This window comes from Arachis hypogaea, chromosome 6 (genome assembly GCF_003086295.3).
Source record: "Arachis hypogaea cultivar Tifrunner chromosome 6, arahy.Tifrunner.gnm2.J5K5, whole genome shotgun sequence".
NCBI lineage: Eukaryota > Viridiplantae > Streptophyta > Magnoliopsida > Fabales > Fabaceae > Arachis > Arachis hypogaea.
Window position 1 is genome coordinate 86,804,596 of NC_092041.1, and position 20,853 is coordinate 86,825,448.

Genomic DNA, 20,853 nt, shown 5'->3' on the forward strand with positions numbered 1-20,853 from the left:
GCACCAAATCCTGCAAATGTTGCACCAGCTCCATCCAGGTTTACTAGATCTACACTTGTGATACCAACTCCGGGAGCAAGAGTCACTCCATTCAGGCCACCAACCCCAACAACAACCCTTCCAAGTAAAGATCCAGGCAAGGTTCCATCGATGGTTAACAACATTTCTCGCCCGAAACCATCAAAATTCAGACCAAAACAAAAGATCTTCAGGCCACCAGCACCACTGATTCAAGGACAATCTAGCACACCGCAAGTAGCACCAGCTCAGGAAGTCTCCAAAACAACAACACCAACTGACCCAACATCTAAGGAATCAACATGATTGACGGATGACGATATTATGTTTTATTTTGTTTAGCTGTGACCCAATGTAACTGATAACCAGAAATTCTAGATACTATTTCCTTTTTTTGGTTTGGGTCTTTATTTTGGTTCAAACTTTATTTTTGAAGTAAGAAGATGTTAATGGTAGAAAGACATATCACTTTCCTTTTATTTTGATGTAAATGGTTGAAAGTTTGATTTCCTGTAACTTTGCCAACTTTATGTTGATCATTAACGGTTGAAAGTTTGATTTCCTGTAAATTTGCCAACTTTCTTTTTGGTGCACGAATTTGTGATCCGCACAACTAACCAGCAAGTGCACTGGGTCGTCCAAGTAATACCTTACGTGAGTAAGGGTCGATCCCACGGAGATTGTTGGTTTGAAGCAATCAATGTTTATTTTATTAATCCTAGTCAGGATGTCAATAAGATTAATTGGTTTTAATGATTAGAAGTCAAAGTATTTGGAATAAGGAATTGTTACTTTATTAATGGAGAATATGTTGGAGTTTTGGAGATGCTTTGTCCTCTGAATCTCAACTTTTCCTTGAAATCCTCTTCCCACACGCAAGGTCCCTTCCATGGCAAGCTCTATGTAGGGTGTCACCGTTGTCAATGGCTACTTCCCATCCTCTCAGTGAAAACGTTCCTATGCTCTGTCACAGCACGGCTAATCATCTGTCGGTTCTCAATCAGGTTGGAATAGAATCCATTGATTCTTTTGCGTCTGTCACTAATGCCCAGCCTTCAGGAGTTTGAAGCTCGTCACAGTCATTCAATCCCAGAATCCTACTCGGAATACCACAGACAAGGTTTAGACTTTCCGGATTCTCATGAATGCCGCCATCAATCCGGCTTATACCACGAAGATTCTGATTAAGGAATCTAAGAGATACTCATTCAATTTGATGTAGAACGGAGGTGGTTGTCAGGCACACATTCATGGATTGAGGAAGGTGATGAGTGTCATGGATCATCACCTTCTCTACAATTAAGCGCGAATGAACATCTTAGATAAGAACAAGCGTGTTTGAATGGAAAATAAAGGAATTGTATTAATTCATCGAGACGCTGCAGAGCTCCTCACCCCCAACAATGGAGTTTAGAGACTCATGCCGTCAAAAAGTATGTAATTCAGATCTGAAAATGTCATGAGGTACAAGATAAGTCTCTAAAAGTTGTTTAAATAGTAAACTAGTAACCTAGGTTTACAGAATATGAGTAAACTAAGATAATTGGTGCAGAAATCCACTTCTGGGGCCCACTTGGTGTGTGCTGGGGCTGAGACTAAAGCTATCCACGAGTTGAGGCCTTTCTTGGAGTTGAACTCCAAGTTGTAACGTGTTTTGGGCGTTCAACTCCGGATCATGACGTTTTTCTGGCGTTTAACTCCAGACAGCAGCATGAACTTGGCGTTCAACGCCAAGTTACGTCGTCTATCTACGTACAAAGTATGGACTATTATATATTTCTGGAAAGCCCTGGATGTCTACTTTCCAACTCCGTTGAGAGCGTGCCAATTAGACTCCTGTAGCTCCAGAAAATCCATTTCGACTGCAGGGAGGTCAGGATCCAACAGCATCAGCAGTCCTTTTTCAGCCTAAGTCAGATTTTTGCTCAGCTCCCTCAATTTCAGCCAGAAATTACCTGAAATCACAGAAAAACACACAAACTCATAGTAAAGTCCAGAAATATGATTTTTGCCTAAAAACTAATGAAAACATCCCTAAAAGTAGCTCAAACTTACTAAAAACTATCTAAAAACAATGCCAAAAAGCATATAAATTATCCGCTCATCACAACACCAAACTTAAATTGTTGCTTGTCCCCAAGCAACTAAAAATCAATTAGGATAAAAAGAAGAGAATATACTATAAATTCCAAAATATCAATGAATATTAATTATGATTAGATGAGCGGGACTTGTAGCTTTTTGCTTCTGAACAGTTTTGGCATCTCACTTTTTCCTTTGAAGTTTAGAATGATTGGCTTCTCTAGGAACTTAGAATTTCAGATAGTGTTATTGATTCTCCTAGTTAAGTATGTTGATTCTTGAACACAGCTACTTTTTTTTTTTTTGAGTCTTGGCCGTGGCCCTAAGCACTTTGTTTTCCAGTATTACCACCGGATACATAAATGCCACAGACACATAACTGGGTGAACCTTTTCAGATTGTGACTCAGCTTTGCTAGAGTCCCCAGTTAGTGGTGTCCAGAGCTCTTAAGCACACTCTTTTGCTTTGGATCACGACTTTAACCACTCAGTCTCAAGCTTTTCACTTGGACCTTCATGACACAAGCACATGGTTAGGGACAGCTTGGTTTAGCCGCTTAGGCCTGGATTTTATTTCCTTGGGCCCTCCTATCCATTGATGCTCAAAGCCTTGGATCCTTTTTACCCTTGCCTTTTGGTTTTAAGGGCTATTGGCTTATTCTACTGCTCCTTCTCTTTTTTTTTTTTTTGAAAGCTTTTGCTATTCACTGCTTTTTCTTGCTTCAAGAATCAATTTCATGATTTTTCAGATCATCAAAAACATTTCTCTTTGTTCATCATTCTTTCAAGAGCCAACAATTTTAACATTCATAAACAACAAGATCAAAAACATGCACTGTTTAAGCATTCATTCAGAAAACAAAAAGTATTGTCGCCACATCAATATAATTAAATTAAATTCAAGGATAATTCGAAATTCATGTACTTCTTATTCTTTTGAGTTAAAACATTTTTTTTTAAGAGATGTGACGGATTAATGGAATTTATTCATAGCTTTGAGACATGGTTACATACTAATGATCATGAATTTAGAGACACAAAACATAGATAAATACAATATTAAAAACCGAAAAGCAGAAAGAAATAAGAACAAGGAATGAATCCACCTGAGTGAGGGTGGCGCCTTCTTGAAGGTCCAATGGTGCTCTTTGAGCTCCTCTATGTCTCTTCCTTGCTTCTGTTGAATGATTCCTAGTAATTTTGGTGTTTCTACCCTTGGTTGCTTCCAATATTTGTGTGGAGGACAATTTATCCCCTGAGGTATCTCAGGGATCTCTTGATTTGCAGCCACATGTTCTACCACTGAGCTATGACGGCTTTATATGAGTCTTTCCATCTCCCAAGACTCAGAGGTGGAAGCTTTTGTCTTCCCTTTGAGGTTTCTCTGGCCTTAGGTGCCATTAATGGTAATGAAAAAGCAAAAAGCTATGCTTTTACCACACCAAACTTAGAAAATTGCTCGCCCTCAAGCAAGAGAAGAAAGAAAAGATGATGAAGAAGAAGAAGAGATGGAGGGTTGTGTGTATTTGGCTATATGGGTGGGTTTGGGTGGGAAAGAGTTTTGAATTTTGAAGGGGAGTGGGGAAGAGTGGATAGAAGTGAGTGGTGAATGAAAAACAGAAGAGATGACCATGAATGGAGAGAGAGAGAGGGCGAGGTAGGTGGGGATCCTGTGAGGTCCACAGATCCTGAGGTGATCCTGTGGGGGTCCACAGATCCTAAGGTGTCAAGGAATTCCATTCCTGCACCAAATAGGCATGTAAAATGCCTTTGCACACCATTCTGGCGTTTAAACGCCGTGTGGTGCACATTCTGGGCGTTCAACGCCCATGTAAAGCATGTTTCTGGCGTTGAACGCCAGTTTCATGCTTGTTACTAGCGTTCAGCGCCAGCTTTTCTTCTCTAGGCACATTCCTGGCGTTCAGCGCCAGAATGTTGCTTATTTCTGGCGTTCAGCGCCAGAATGGTGCTCTGTTCTGGCGTTGAACGCCGGCCAGATGCATCTTACTGGCGTTGAACGCCAGCCTGTGCGTCCTCCAGGGTGCGAATTTTTTTTTTCTGCTGTTTTTGATTCTGTTTTTAATTTTTATGATTTTTTCGTGACTCCTCATGATCAAGTACCTAATAAAACATAAAATAATAATAAAATAAAAATTAGATAAATAAAATTGGGTTGCCTCCCAACAAGCGCTTCTTTAATGTCAATAGCTTGACAGTGGCTCTCATGGAGCCACAAGGTGATCAGATCAATGTTGTATAGTTGCCAACACCAAACTTAGAGTTTGGATATGGGGTCTTAACACCAAACTTAGAGTTTGGTTGTGGCCTCACAACACCAAACTTAGAGTTTGACTGTGTGGACTCTTCTTGACTCTGAACTGAGAGAAGCTCTTCATGCTTCCTCTCCATGGTTATAAAAGGAGAACCTTGTGTCTTATAGTTTGCAATGTCTGCAAACCACAGAGCTTCCTGAACAGCAAACAATTGCTCATCCGGAAAGGTTTCAGAGATCTCAGTAGGAGGGAGGGATGCTCCTGCTATTGGTTCTATCCGGGACAGGTGATCAGCTATTTGATTCTCTGTTCCTTTTCTGTCTCTTATTTCTATATCAAACTCTTGCAGAAGCAACACCCATCTTATAAGCCTGGGCTTTGAATCCTGCTTTGTGAGTAGATATTTAAGAGCAGCATGGTCAGTGTACACAATCACTTTTGATCCTACTAAGTAGGATCTAAACTTGTCAATGGCATAAACCACTGCAAGTAATTCTTTTTCTGTGGTTGTGTAATTTTTCTGGGCATCATTTAAAACACTGCTAGCATAATAAATGACATGCAGAAGCTTGTTATGCCTCTGTCCCAATACTGCACCGATGGTATGGTCACTAGCATCACACATTAGTTCAAAGGGTAATGTCCAGTCTGGTGCAGAAATAACTGGTGCTGTGACCAGCTTAGCTTTCAGGGTCTCAAACGCCTGCAAACACTTTGTGTCAAACACAAATGGCGTGTCTGCAGCTAGCAGATTGCTCAGAGGTTTGGCGATTTTTGAAAAATCCTTTATAAACCTCCTATAGAATCCTGCATGCCCCAGAAAGCTTCTGATTGCCTTAACATTGGCAGGTGGTGGTAATTTTTCAATTACCTCTACCTTAGCTTGATCCACCTCTATTCCCTTGTTTGAAATTTTGTGCCCAAGGACAATCCCTTCAGTCACCATAAAGTGACATTTTTCCCAGTTTAAAACTAGGTTGGTCTCTTGGCATCTTTTCAGAACAAGTGCTAAATGGTTAAGGCAGGAGCTGAATGAGTCTCCAAATACTGAAAAGTCATCCATGAAGACTTCCAGAAACTTCTCCACCATATCAGAGAAGATGGAGAGCATGCACCTTTGAAAGGTTGCAGGTGCATTGCACAAGCCAAATGGCATCCTTCTGTATGCAAATACTCCAGATGGACATGTGAATGCCGTTTTCTCTTGATCCTGGGGATCTACTGCAATTTGATTATAACCTGAATATCCATCCAGGAAGCAGTAGTATTCATGACCTGCTAGTCTTTCTAGCATCTGATCTATGAATGGTAAAGGAAAATGATCCTTTCGGGTGGCTGTATTGAGCCTTCTATAATCAATACACATACGCCACCCTGTAACTGTTCTTGTAGGAACCAGTTCATTTTTTTCATTATGAACCACTGTCATGCCACCTTTCTTAGGGACGACTTGGACAGGGCTTACCCAGGGGCTATCAGAAATAGGATAAATAATCCCAGCCTCTAGTAACTTAGTGACTTCTTTCTGCACAACTTCCTTCATGGCTGGATTCAGCTGCCTTTGTGGTTGAACCACTGGCTTGGCGTCACCCTCCAGTAAGATCTTGTGCATGCATCTGGCTGGGCTAATGCCCTTGAGATCACTGATGGACCACCCAAGAGCTGTCTTGTGTGTCCTTAGCACTTGAATTAATGCTTTCTCTTCCTGTGGCCCTAAAGTAGAGCTTATGATTACAGGAAAAGTGTCACCTTCACCCAGAAATGCATATTTCAGGGATGGTGGTAGTGGTTTGAGCTCCGGTTTAGGAGGTTTCTCCTCTTCCTGAGGAGTTTTCAAAGGTTCTTTTATTTTCTCTGGTTCCTCCAGATCAGGCTGAACATCTTTAAAAATGTCCTCTAGCTCTGATTCGAGACTCTCAGTCATATAGACCTCTTCCACCAGGGAGTCAATAATATCAACGCCCAGGCAGTCGTCTAATGTGTCTGGATGTTGCATAGCTTTGACAACATTCAACTTAAACTCATCCTCATTGACTCTCAGGGTTATCTCCCCTTTTTGGACGTCAATGAGGGTTCGTCCAGTTGCTAGGAATGGTCTTCCTAAAATGAGAGTTGCACTCTTGTGCTCCTCCATTTCCAGCACTACAAAGTCAGTAGGGAAGGCAAATGGCCCAACCTTGATAATCATGTCCTCAATTATGCCTGATGGGTATTTAATGGAGCCATCAGCAAGTTGAAGACAGATCCGGGTTGGTTTGACCTCTTCAGTCAAGCCAAGCTTTCTAATAGTGGATGCAGGGATTAGGTTGATGCTTGCCCCAAGATCACATAGAGCTGTCTTGGTGCAGTTACCCTCTAATGTGCATGGTATCATGAAGCTCCCAGGATCTTTAAGCTTCTCAGGTAAGCTTTTCAGAATGACTGCACTGCATTCTTCAGTGAGGTAAACTTTTTCAGTCTCCCTCCAATCCTTCTTATGACTTAAGATCTCTTTCATGAACTTAGCATAAGAGGGTATTTGCTCAAGTGCTTCTGCAAACGGAATCTTTATTTCAAGAGTCCTGAGATAGTCTGCAAAGCGGGCAAATTGTTTATCCTGTTCCGCTTGGCGGAGTTTTTGAGGATAAAGCATTTTGGCTTTGTATTCCTCAACCTTAGTTGCTGCAGGTTGATTGCCTGCAGAAGTGGGTTGGGAAGCCTTTTTAGAAGGGTTGCTATCAGCACTTGTATGTGACTGATTTCTCACTGGCGTTTGAATGCCAGGGGTGGAAGCTGGAGTGGCGTTAAACGCCAACTCCTTATTTGTTACTGGCGTCTGAACGCCAGAACTATGCTTCCCTTGGGCGTTCAACGCCGAATTCATGCTTGTTTCTGGCGTTGAACGCCAGGAATGAGCATGGTCTGGGCGTTCAGCGCCAGTATTATTCCTCTCTGGGCTCTGATTGTCCTCAGAGGGATTTTGAGTAGCCATCTGTTCATTTCTTGGCTTCCTGCTGTTTTGAAGTGAGGTATTTAATGTTTTCCCACTTCTTAATTGAACTGCTTGGCATTCTTCTGCTATTTGTTTTGACAGTTGCTTTTCTGTTTGCCTTAACTGTACTTCCATATTCCTGTTAGCCATTCTTGTTTCCTGTAGTATTTCCTTGAATTCGGCTAGCTGTTGAGTTAGAAAGTCTAATTGCTGATTGAATTCATTAGCCTGATCTACAGGACTGAGTTCAGCAGTTACTGTTTTAGCTTCTTCTTTCATGGAAGATTCGCTGCTTAGGTACAGATGCTGATTTCTGGCAACTGTATCAATAAGCTCTTGAGCTTCTTCAATTGTTTTTCTCATATGTATAGATCCACCAGCTGAGTGGTCTAGAGAAATCTGAGCTTTTTCTGTAAGCCCATAGTAGAAGATGTCTAATTGCACCCACTCTGAAAATATTTCAGAGGGGCATTTTCTTAGCATCTCTCTGTATCTCTCCCAGGCATCATAAAGGGATTCATTATCTCCTTGTTTGAAGCCTTGGATGCTTAGCCTTAGCTGTGTCATCCGTTTTGGAGGGAAATAGTGATTCAGAAATTTTTCTGACAGCTGTTTCCATGTTTTTATACTGTTCTTAGGCTGGTTATTTAACCACCTTTTAGCTTGATCTTTTACAGCAAATGGAAACAGTAATAATCTGTAGACATCCTGATCCACTTCTTTATCATGTACTGTGTCAGCAAATTGTAAAAATTGTGCCAGAAACTCTGTAGGCTCTTCATGTGGAAGACCAAAATACTGGCAGTTTTGCTGCACCATGATAATGAGCTGAGGATTCAACTCAAAGCTACTAACTCCAATGGAGGGTATACAGATACTACCCCCATACGAAGCAGTAGTGGGGTTAGCATATGACCCCAGAGTCCTCCTGGACTGATCATTCCCACTTAATTCCATAATGGAATAAAAGAGATGATATGTATGTTGCTATTGTTTATTTTATAAAAAAAATTAATTTTTATAAAATAAAATAAAAACGAAACAAATAAAAGAAATTGAAAAATATTTTGAAATTGAAATCTGAAATTTTTTTTTATATAAAATTTTCGAAAAAAATAGTTTAAAATTAGTTAGGAAGAATATATTTTTTTTTTGAATTTTGAATTTTATGATGAAAGAGAAAAATATGCAAAAGACACAAGATTTAAAATTTTTAGATCCAATGTTCCTTATTTTCGAAAATTTTTGGAGGGAAAACACCAAGGAACACCAAACTTAAAAATTTTAAGATCAAGACACAAGAAAAACTCAAGAACACTTTGAAGATTAACAAGAACACCAAGAACAAAAGAAAGAACACCAAACTTAAAATTTTTAGAAAATCAAAATAAATTTTCAAAATTTATGAAAAGATTAACAAGAAAACACCAAACTTAAAGTTTGGCACAAGATTAAATCAAAGAAAAAATTAATTTTGAAAAAGATTTTCAAAAGTATTGGTGCTCCCTTATCAAGAATATAAACCAATATTCTAGCCAAATGGGCAGAAAAGGTAACAATTGTTCTGAATGGGTATATTCCTTTTAGAAGACTAATGCTTTGGATTAGTATAAGAAAAACAAGAAAAGACACAGAACAAGAAAAGTTAAAGATCAATCAAGAAAAATACACAAGAACAACTTGAAGATCAATGAAGAACAAAGAACACAAGTCGAAAATTTTAGAAAAAAATTATAAAAGATGCAATTGACACCAAACTTAGAACAAGACACTAGACTCACGAAAAATTAACAATTAATTAAGAAAAATAATTTTTTTGAAAAGAAATTTTTGAAAAGAGACTATCCTATCAAAATTTAATGACTCTATAACAACAAAAATAAATTATTCCTAATCTAAGAAATAAAATAAGCCTTCAATTGTTCAAACTCAACAATCCCCGACAACGGCGCCAAAAACTTGGTGCACGAATTTGTGATCCGCACAACTAACCAGCAAGTGCACTGGGTCGTCCAAGTAATACCTTACGTGAGTAAGGGTCGATCCCACGGAGATTGTTGGTTTGAAGCAATCAATGTTTATTTTATTAATCCTAGTCAGGATGTCAATAAGATTAATTGGTTTTAATGATAAGAAGTCAAAGTATTTGGAATAAGGAATTGTTACTTTATTAATGGAGAATATGTTGGAGTTTTGGAGATGCTTTGTCCTCTGAATCTCAACTTTTCCTTGAAATCCTCTTCCCACACGCAAGGTCCCTTCCATGGCAAGCTCTATGTAGGGTGTCACCGTTGTCAATGGCTACTTCCCATCCTCTCAGTGAAAACGTTCCTATGCTCTGTCACAGCACGGCTAATCATCTGTCGGTTCTCAATCAGGTTGGAATAGAATCCATTGATTCTTTTGCGTCTGTCACTAACGCCCAGCCTTCAGGAGTTTGAAGCTCGTCACAGTCATTCAATCCCAGAATCCTACTCGGAATACCACAGACAAGATTTAGACTTTCCGGATTCTCATGAATGCCGCCATCAATCCGGCTTATACCACGAAGATTCTGATTAAGGAATCTAAGAGATACTCATTCAATCTGATGTAGAACGGAGGTGGTTGTCAGGCACATGTTCATGGATTGAGGAAGGTGATGAGTGTCACGGATCATCACCTTCTCTACAATTAAGCGCGAATGAACATCTTAGATAAGAACAAGCGTGTTTGAATGGAAAATAAAGGAATTGTATTAATTCATCGAGACGCTGCAGAGCTCCTCACCCCCAACAATGGAGTTTAGAGACTCATGCCGTCAAAAAGTATGTAATTCAGATCTGAAAATGTCATGAGGTACAAGATAAGTCTCTAAAAGTTGTTTAAATAGTAAACTAGTAACCTAGGTTTACAGAATATGAGTAAACTAAGATAATTGGTGCAGAAATCCACTTCTGGGGCCCACTTGGTGTGTGCTGGGGCTGAGACTAAAGCTATCCACGAGTTGAGGCCTTTCTTGGAGTTGAACTCCAAGTTGTAACGTGTTTTGGGCGTTCAACTCCGGATCATGACGTTTTTCTGGCGTTTAACTCCAGACAGCAGCATGAATTTGGCGTTCAACGCCAAGTTACGTCGTCTATCTTCGTACAAAGTATGGACTATTATATATTTCTGGAAAGCCCTGGATGTCTACTTTCCAACGCCGTTGAGAGCGCGCCAATTGGACTCCTGTAGCTCCAAAAAATCCATTTCGAGTGCAGGGAGGTCAGGATCCAACAGCATCAGCAGTCCTTTTTCAGCCTAAGTCAGATTTTTGCTCAGCTCCCTCAATTTCAGCCAGAAATTACCTGAAATCACAGAAAAACACACAAACTCATAGTAAAGTCCAGAAATATGATTTTTGCCTAAAAACTAATGAAAACATCCCTAAAAGTAGCTCAAACTTACTAAAAACTATCTAAAAACAATGCCAAAAAGCGTATAAATTATCCGCTCATCACTTTTCATACATACATAATCACAAAAATGACCCAAACTTATGTCAGATACACAAATGATTAATACATTTCCTTTTGGGTAAAAAACCATAATAAGCCAACTGACTCAAAAAATTACGTAAATACGCCAAAGCAAAAATCGTTTCAGCAATAAGCCAGATCATATTTTTATATAATTCGAACCAGGTTGGTTCGAACTCTAATTGTTAGTAAATCGAACCAGGTGAGTTCGAATTAGGTTTTTTTGGTTGGTAATAAATCGAACCAGCTTGGTTCGAATTAAGAATGAACGTAATTCGAACCAAGCTGGTTCGAATTATAGAGAGAGACGGTTTCCGTGTAATTCGAACCGGGCTGGTTCGAATTACACAAATCATAGTTCGAACCAGACCGGTTCGAATTAGTGTGAGACTGAGCTGTATATATATGGTTCCAAACGTGAGTTAGTCTCATTAGAGGGAATAAGATGGCTAGTGAGGAGAGTTTTGTGGTTTTGGTGCACCACAGAGGATCTGTTAATAGAAAAACATTAGTGCGCATGACTTTTAGTTTGATTGTTGCGAGTAGTAATGAATATGGCTTCTTTAATTATGAATAATGCTACATTTTCCGTAGATGCACAATTTAATAAGAAAAAATAAACACTAAACTGTTTCAAGATTCAATGATCATACATAATCAAAGTCCCACAACACAAATAAAAAAAAACATAGGTGAACAGACTATAACATAACAAAAAAAGTACAAATCACTATCATACATGATTGAACTTTAAGGAAAAAAATACATGAAACGTGAATCATCTAAACAGATGCGACCCAGTACCACAGCGACGGGCTACCCGTGCCCTCTGACCTCGGCGGATAAACGGCTCCTCATCCTCGATGTCATCCCCATCATCCGGTGGGGCAGGCTGTGCTGGTGGCGCAACATGCAGGGGTGCCGCCGAAATCCCTGCGACAGACTCTGATGCAGCGGTGAAGGCGAATGGAGGAGTACCTCTGAGACAGAACTGGTGACCAGCGGATGAGGATGGAGGCTCATTCAAATCAACATCTAACGGGGCCTGTGTGCCTGAGGTCTGACCACCACTGCGTGGAGTCGCGTCCCCCTGCATGATGGCGGTGATCTCCTCTAGGAAGCGTGGACTCCCAAAGTCCCCAACAAGCGTGTCTGACCCAATAAAATCTGACCACTGTGATCCCGAGATGCGCCAAGGTGTCCCCCCTGCTCAGGCTGGTCATCGGCTGGCACACCAACGAAGTAATCTCCAAGAGGGCCTGATCCAAGTACAGCGTCACCTGTGTCAGCCCCGTCACCCATCCGAACGTGCATATGGAACGTGTGCGTCTCGGGACGCCATCGCTCTACGAATGCACTCACAAGGGCCTCGTCTAGCCGGAACCAGCGGTCGTTCAGCCTTGCAAGATGGTATAGACCTGCCATCTGCAAGTACGGAACGTATCTGTCATCAAGTCGCATGCCCTGCTGCCGCCGCATGCTCCTAATGCATCGCTGGGGCTGCGCACGAAACGAACCGCATAGTTAGAACCAGCTTAAAAACCAACCACAACCATAAGCAGCACGATAAATCATCAACATACCATTCTGCTAGATAAAACCGCATAACATTACATGAAAGATAAGCAACTGGAAAACAAATCCATAGACGGCACAACTAAACCGCTAAAATAAACCAGCATAACGAGATCCACTAACAAGAAACAGCTTAACTAAACCGGTTTACGTAAAAGAGCTAGGGTAAAACAACTACCATAAAAAAAGTCAAACAAATCACCAAAATAGAACCACTAACGAAAACCACCTACCCTAAACCACTAACATAAACCGCTTGTATAAACCACTCGCAAAAACCGCTAACATAAACCACCAACATAAACCACCAACAAAAACCACTAACTTAAACCACTAGCATAAACCACTAACTTAAACCGCTAACTTAAACCACTAACATAAACCACCAACAGAAACCACTAACTTAAACCACTAGCATAAACCACTAACTTAAACCGCTAACTTAAACCACTAACATAAACCACCAACAGAAACCACTAACTTAAACCACTAGCATAAACCACTAACTTAAACCGCTAACTTAAACCACTAACATAAACCACCTACATAAACCACTAGCATAAACCACTAACATAAACCACCATCTAACCCACATGCAAAACCACTAAGGCACAAATACCGCTAGAATCAAAAATATTTCCGTACTAACCTCCTCGTTGATGACCCCGGCTATATGAGCGACTCCGTCCAAGCAATATAACCGTGCCGGATCGTCCCCCATGAGCAGAGTATTCCGTTCAGGTCTTCCTCGGAGAGAATCTGGGTCATTTTCTCTGAGATTTTGTGGGGTAGGGGGTAGGAATAATAGTTCGAATGAGGGTGATTCGAACTCCTTATATAGCCGAATCACCCATAATTCAAACCACCTTGGTTCGAATTATGAAGGAGCACGCCAAGGGTAATTCGAACCAGCTTGGTTCGAATTACATGGTTTGGTTTCCAATGAATAATTCGAGCTAGTCCAGTTCGAATTACGTGCAAGAAGAGTTCGAACCACCTTGGTTCGATTTACGTTCAAATTTCCTCTCCCCTAATTCGAACCATCCTGGTTCGAATTATTAAGGTTTGTAGTTCGAACCACCTTGGTTCGAATTACATAAAGACAGTGTTTGGCTTATTGCTGAAACGATTTTCGGTTTGGCGTATTTACGTTAGACCCTTCTTGCCTTGGCTTATATAAGTTTTTTACCCTTTCCTTTTCAACATTTCGCACCTCTTACATCATTTCTTATAACTAAATAATGCAAATATCAGGACAACAAACATCACACATATGCTCCATCCAATTCGATTTTTCTTAACCTCTAATGTTTCTATCCTCTTCTCCAGCAACATTATCCTCTTTTCCATGTCTTTGTTCCAGTGATGCTCTTCACCATGCAAAATTTGCTCATGCCCCAGGTACCTTGTAACACCAACACCAAGACCAGCTATGTGCTCGTCCAGCCACATAAAATACTTGTAACATGGTTGTCTAACCTACACAAAATCAATCCTCAAAGCTAAGAAATTCAGGAATTGAGGATAAACCCTACCACAAACAGAGTTAAACAGATTTCCTTTGCATACCTTATAAAAGGGACATCCCAGAAACAATCTCTTCGGATTTCTGGTCGTCCTCGACATGAACAGGATTGCGTTTTCTCCACAGAAGCACTTTGGTGACATGCACTCTTTTCCATCATTGGCGGTCAGAACTGGGCCTCTTCTCGAGCTTGAGGACACACCTTCGGATGCCATGGTCGGAATGCTCCCTTTCTTCTTTCTTCTGCTTCACCGTCAGAATGCATTCGAAGGATTAGGGCTCCAGGATTTCATACATTGGGGATGACTGAAAAACGATAGCGTTTTTGAGTCTGGGGACTAATTTGTCTTCTTTTTAAAAGCCCATCCGACGTGGCAGCCCGTTAAGGCCAGCTCAGCACCACGGGAGCCACGTCACCATTTTCCGTCAAGGCAAACGGAGACACTCAAATGGAGGGGTCAAACTGTCCAGTTTTTAACGGGGTCATAGACATTTAAGTATTTCCTAATCCTCGAGGACGAAAATGTCCGCGGTAAAAAAGGTCAGGGACGATTTTGTCCTTTATTCTAAAATTAATATGCAAATCTCTTTGGGACAATTGTGTTCATTCTCAATTATCATTTATCACAAGAATTAAATATTAAGTTAAAAAACAATCACTAATAATATTCATTTGAGCAAATAACGACTTTAATTAGACAAATCACCAAGGTTCTGAAAACTGGACCGGACCGGCCGGTTCGACCAGTTTAACCGCGAACCGGCGGTGCAAACAGTCCAGTCCTTATCTGAAAACCGCAGAGAGAAGAACCGCTCAAGAACCGGTGAACCGGTCAAAAACTGGCCGGTTGGACCGAACCGGTGACCGGCCGGTTACGCTAAACGACGCCGTTTTACGTTTTAAAAAAATAAAAAAAATAAACCCGACCCGACCCGCCTGTGGAGCACCCCACCCCCCTTTCTTCCCTCGAGCCCCAACCCCATTCATTCATCAATCATCATCTGAATCATCTCCAATGGAGAAGGAGAACCCTAGCCGCGCTGCCTGAACCATAGCCCCCTGTCGCCATCCTTCGCCCCCGTGGTGTCACCATCCTCAGCTCCAGCAACCCTCCAATCTCCATCGTCGCCTGGTTCCTGCCCAGTAGCCCTCAATCTCCATCGTCTTCATCTTCTCAATTCTCAACACCAGCATGCAGTAGCCTCTCATCGGCGGTCCTCAACAGTTAACACCGGTAGCCCTCCATCGACCCCTGGTGAGTGACTCGTCCTCTGCTCATTTCTCTTTGTCCTTCGCCTCTGCTCATGTTCTTCCATCGATGTGAACTGTTCAATTTCTGTGCACTTAGACCTCGGTTTAATTTTCTGTGAACTGAACTGAACTTAGACCTCTGCTCATGTTCTCTTTCTCTTTGTCCTCAATGTGAACTGAACTTAGACCTCGGCTTAATTTTCTGTGAACTTCATTTGTGAACTGTTCAATTTCTGTGAACTTGCTCTGTGCATTTTCTGATTTCAGTGCTCATCTTCTTCCTTCTTTGTTCCTCTGCTCAATTTCTGTTTGACTGTTTATTTGTTAGCAATTAGCATAAGAAATTAATAATCTGAAAAGTAAGTGGCTGTGTTTGGTCAATTTATGTTTGGTCCTCTGCTCAATTTCTGCTCTATTTTGCAGCTTAATTCCTCTTTGTTGCACAATTTCTATTTGTTGGTCAATTTGTGTTTGGTCCTCGGCTCAATTTCTGTTTGCTGCTAAGCATAAAAAATAAAAAATCTGAATGTTAAGCTGGCTGGTCTTCTATTTTGCAGCTCAACTTCATTTGTGAACTGTTCAATTTCTGTGAACTTGCTCTGTGAACTGTTCAATTTCTAGAACTCCATATGTGAACTGTTCAATTTCTGTGTATGTTCATTGTGTTGTGTTGTGTTGTTTAATTTCATACATGTTTTATTAATTTCAGTTATGAAAGATAGTATTAATCAAGAAGCAATTGCTGATAACAATGCTTTTGTGAATAATAACATGCTTGCCGATACTCCTATTCTAAATGATGCTGCTAATCCTAATTCCCGTAGTGCTAATGATAGTCAGTCACAAGGTTCTTCTAACCTTAGGAGAAAAATAGATTTAGCTTGGAAATATGTTGCTCTACAACACGTGAATGGAAAACCACAATATCAATGTTTATTTTGTCTACAAGTTTTCAATGGAGGTGGAATTCACAGGATGAAGAAACATCTAGCAAAGATTACTGGAGATGTGAAAAAATGTCCTAAAGTTCCATATGATGTGGAAAAATAGATGGAAAGTTTGTTGAAAGATATTCAGGCCAGCAAAAAGAAAAGAAAAGTAAGTTTTGGTGAAGAGGGTGGTGATGAGGTAGAGGATGCAATTGATGAGGCAATAGCTCAAGAAGAACAGGAACAACAGCGTACCTCGAGTCAGCAAGGAGTTGGAGGCGATCCAAAGAAAAAAGCCAAAGTCATTCCTCCTATGTTTGCACCAAGAACAACTCCAGGAGCTCAACCAAGTATTAAAAGTGTTATGCAAAACAAAGAGGCGATACACGAGGTTGATAAACGATTTGCTCGGTGGCTTTTAGATTGTAAAATTTCATTTAATGTTGTGATGTCGCCATATTTTCAAGATATGTTGGATGGTGTTGCTGGTATTGGACCTGGTTACAAGGGGCCTTCTTATGATAAGTTAAGGGTTCATTTGTTGGCTGATCTTAAAAGAGAAAGTCAAATGCTAGTTGATAGTTATAGGAGTGCATGGAAGGAAACTGGATATACCCTCATGGCTGATGGTTGGACAGATCAAAGACAAAGAACGTTAATCAATTTCTTGGTGTATTGTTCTAAAGGTTTGTGCTTTGTGAAATCAGTAGATGCTTCCAGTATGGTAAAAAATGCTTCACACTTGTGTACTTTATTTTCTGAGGTGATTGAATGGATTGTCCCAAATAATATTGTGCACGTTGTGACTGACAATGCGGCCAATTATGTTCTGCTGGTAGGCTTATCAATACAAAATATGATAATATCTATTGGTCACCATGTGCTGCTCATTGCCTTAATCTTATTTTAAAATATATAAGCAGCATAGCGCATATTTCTAACCTTGCAACTCGTGCTTCAAAGATCACAGTATTTGTGTACAATCATACGGTTTTCTTATTTTGGCTAAGACAAAGACCTCATTGGAGAGAAATTGTACGTCCTGGTGCAACCCGGTTTGCAACTGTGTTTATTACATTGAAGAGCATCTTTGACCGTAAAAAGGAGTTGCAACAATTGTTTGTAGATTCAATTTTCACTGATCACAAATTAGGAAGGAGTGCTACTGGTAGAGCTGTGAGTGCTATTATTCTGGATGCCAAATTTTGGGACGATTGCTTTACTGTATGTAAACTTGTGGGCCCTCTGATTTACTTGTTGAGGGTTGTTGATGCTGATGACCCCCCATCTTTGGGATATGTTTACGAAGGAATGCTAAGGACAGAAGATGCAATTAAGGAGATGTTTAGGCAATCCAAGACTGCATATCAGCCGTACACAGATATTATCAACTCAAGATGGGACAAGCATTTGAAGAAAGATCTTCATGCGGCAGCTTACTTCCTGAATCCTAAATTCTTTTTTAATGAAAATTATAAATAAGCACCTGATGTTATGCGAGGTTTGCTTGATCTTGTTACCTTGTATTGCAAGTGTAACAATTTGGATTCAGTTTAGGCAATGAAAGAAATACATTTATATAGAGATCGGAAGGAAAGTTTTGATAGACAAGAAGTTATTCCAGCTGCATCTGAACTTAAGCCTGGTAAGAATATGGTTAAATATTTGTTTAATCAATAGTAACTTATTTTATGCTCCTATGTTCTTAATTAATATCTTATAATATGTTATGGTTTTATAATTGGTAGATGAATGGTGGAGGTTATTCGGAGGCTCTGCTCCATGTCTACAAAAGATAGCTGTTCGCATTCTTAGCCAAGCATCTGCTTCTTCTAGGTGTGAGAGAAATTGGACATTTTTTACCAGATTCATACAAAAAGAAGAAATAGATTGGAGCATGATAGACTGAATGACATTGTTTATGTTACCTATAATTTGCGTCTTAAATCCAGGTAATATATGTTTCATGAAATACTATATTGTTTCATTTGTAATCTTTATCATAATAAATTTGTAAATTATTAAATCTCCATATATTGTATTTAACTTTTTAGGAAAGAAAAAGAAAAAAGAAAGCAAAAGACACAACATGATCCAATTGATTATGAAAGTATCAGTCAAGTTGACTTCTAGGTGACTGAAGGGGTTGTAGAGAAAGAGCCTAATCTTCCTAGTAATGTGGATGACTTATTGCGTGAGTATAGTATATTTAGTTTCTAATGATTTATTAGAATGTTGTTAGTTTATAATATAATGATAACATTTCTATTTTATTAGGTGAAATTGATGCTGATTTATATCAAAGTGGCGGTGGTAGTAGTGGTCTTTATGCTGCATCTCTTTCTTTTGCTGATCAGGGTGGGAATGAAGGTGAAGATCATCCCACCGAAGCAGATTTGCAACAAGTTCTTGCGGATTTTGATAATTGATAAACCATGATGTTGGGATTTAATATTTAGATATGCTTTTATTACTATTTAACTTTTGAGTTTGGATTTTGATAAGATCATATGTATTTGGTTGATGATATTTTATGTAGTGTTTTTAATTTCGAAGATATTTTAAGATTTGTATCAGACTATAATTATATTTTAGGATGTGTATTTATAATTTATTTATTATTCTACTCTAAAACAGTTTTTTCAGTTGAACCACCGATTGAACCAATTAGACCAATAAACCAGTAAATCAGTGACTAGAGCGATTTGATGACCAGTCCAATTTTCTGAACCTTGCAAATCACACTTATTTTTAATAATGTTCTAAAGAACTATCATAAAATCACCAAACACGACGACTTTTCACTTAGAGTTGAAGGCAATTAAAATTGATTGTTGCATAAATAACTGTATAATTTATTACAAAAATATTGAAGAATTGGTAGAGAGTAAATTTTGCAATTTGAAATGTTTTCTACAAGAATGACTAGAAATGTTTTGTACATCCAAGATAAAATTCGAAATACTTATGGTCTTGAGTTAACACTTGACGAGAAACCAAAGTCATTCACATTTTTAAAAGAATATTTGCGTCCGAATATGTGACCCTTGCCGGCGGCCAAAATTTAAGAGAGGGGCATAGAATAATATTAGAATGAATGAGAAAACTAATTAAATATGAATGGATAGGGGCATAGGGCGAATACCAGCCTGGGAAAACAAAACGCTGACAAAATGGCATGTTCTCTGCACCAAAATCCACTAATAATAAATAAACAAGAATTCGAATTTCAGCAACTCGAGGAAGCAATCATCATGACCAACATTCATCTTTTCTTTTTTTTCTTTAATTTCTGCTTTCTTATATATTTCTTTTTCTGAGTGCTCCTAAAAGCACAATTTACTTAAATAAAATAATTAGAGTTTATATTTATGTAAATACAATAATTTTAAATTGATTATATATGTATTTTATTTTCATTTTATATAAATTTCGAAATTTCTTTCGTTTTACACATTTTATACATAAACAGTTCATATTACGATTTATAAAAAAATATATTTATATATAAATCATAAAATTTCTATTAAAATTTATGAGGAGTTAAATTTGTATATAAATTATAAGTTTGAGTGAAAAATTGCATTCTTGAGCGTATATTAATTACTTATAAATTAAATAATTCACTGATAAAATTTAGAAGATTATTTGCGTAATTTTTAATTAAGTCGCCATTTAGTAAGGCGACGTGTGTAGAACTAAACGGCGACTTGCTGCAGGTTCTACACACACATCGACCTGCAAAACGATTCTTGCAAATAAATTTTCACTTCGACCAATATTAATTCACTGCTACACAAATAAGCATCGTTGCGATGGCAAGAAAGATTTTGGAGAGAATAAGAAAAAATTAAAAAAGAAGAGAGTACCTATAAATAATTTATACTAAAAAATATTGAGTTCTCTACATCTATAAATATTGAGCTAAGTAGGAAGGTTTTGAGTCTATTAAATATTTTTTATCTGTAAATTATTTAATTTATCAATAATTAATACACACTCAAGTGCTTGGTCTCGCAGTTTATGTATAAACTTAGCTCTTTATATATTGTGACAGGAGTTCCACAATTTATGTGTAACTGATGTCATTCATTAACCGTGGTATGAGTTTTCATGGTTTATGTATAATAGATGCTTCTTTATAAACTGTGGTAGGGATTTCATGGTTTTATGTGTAACAGATGCCCCTTCATAAATCGTGGTAGAGATAGGATTCCACGATTTATGTGTAAATGTGCAAACCGTTGAAGGAGTTTCGCGATTTATATAGAATCGAAATAAGATACACATGTAATCAGATTCTTGCATTTACATAAATATAAACTCCAATCGTTTTATTTAAGTAAATTGCACTTACTAAAATGTAGGAATATTTGTTACGTGTCACATTTACCATGCTAATAACATCAAACTTGTCCCGGTTACAATTTGAACTCTCAAATCCTTTGTCGTTCTACTTATCCCAAAGCATAGTTATAAAAATCAGACTGGACTGACTGATTTGACTGAAAACTGGTGAACCGAACACTAATTCGGTCTGATTTAGTATTTTAACCGTTTAAGAAAATAAATTGGCTTAGACCGGTATGAACCGGTAAAATCGGCACGAATCGGTCAGAATTGACACTCAGTCGGACTAGTCAAAGAGTCAACTTACATGGTCAAAAATGAACCTTAGCATTGGGTTTGAAAATTTTTTAAAAATTGAACCAAACCGATTAATTTGACT

General features: G+C 38.9%; 1 protein-coding gene and 1 long non-coding RNA gene across 2 annotated transcripts; both read left to right on the forward strand.

Moving 5' to 3' along the window:
- Positions 1-16,245: 16,245 nt before the first annotated feature.
- LOC140173706 (uncharacterized) lies at positions 16,246-17,606 on the forward strand. The gene is made up of 2 exons (XM_072198227.1): positions 16,246-16,778; positions 17,048-17,606. Exons 1-2 carry the CDS (start codon positions 16,246-16,248, stop codon positions 17,604-17,606), a joined length of 1,092 nt encoding a protein of 363 aa, XP_072054328.1.
- Positions 17,607-17,633: 27 nt separating this feature from the next.
- Positions 17,634-18,077, forward strand: LOC112698215 (uncharacterized). Its single transcript, XR_003151440.3, has 2 exons — positions 17,634-17,769; positions 17,873-18,077. It is a non-coding gene; the product is annotated as an uncharacterized lncRNA (long non-coding RNA).
- The last annotated feature ends 2,776 nt before the right edge of the window (positions 18,078-20,853 follow it).

Excerpts from the sequence above, each read along its gene's own strand:
- LOC140173706 (XM_072198227.1), top strand. The coding sequence starts at position 16,246 with ATGGAAAGTTTGTTGAAAGATATTCAGGCCAGCAAAAAGAAAAGAAAA. Across the intron at positions 16,779-17,047 it reads ACAGATCAAAGACAAAGAAC|CATAGCGCATATTTCTAACC; the intron begins GTTAATCAATTT and ends ATATATAAGCAG.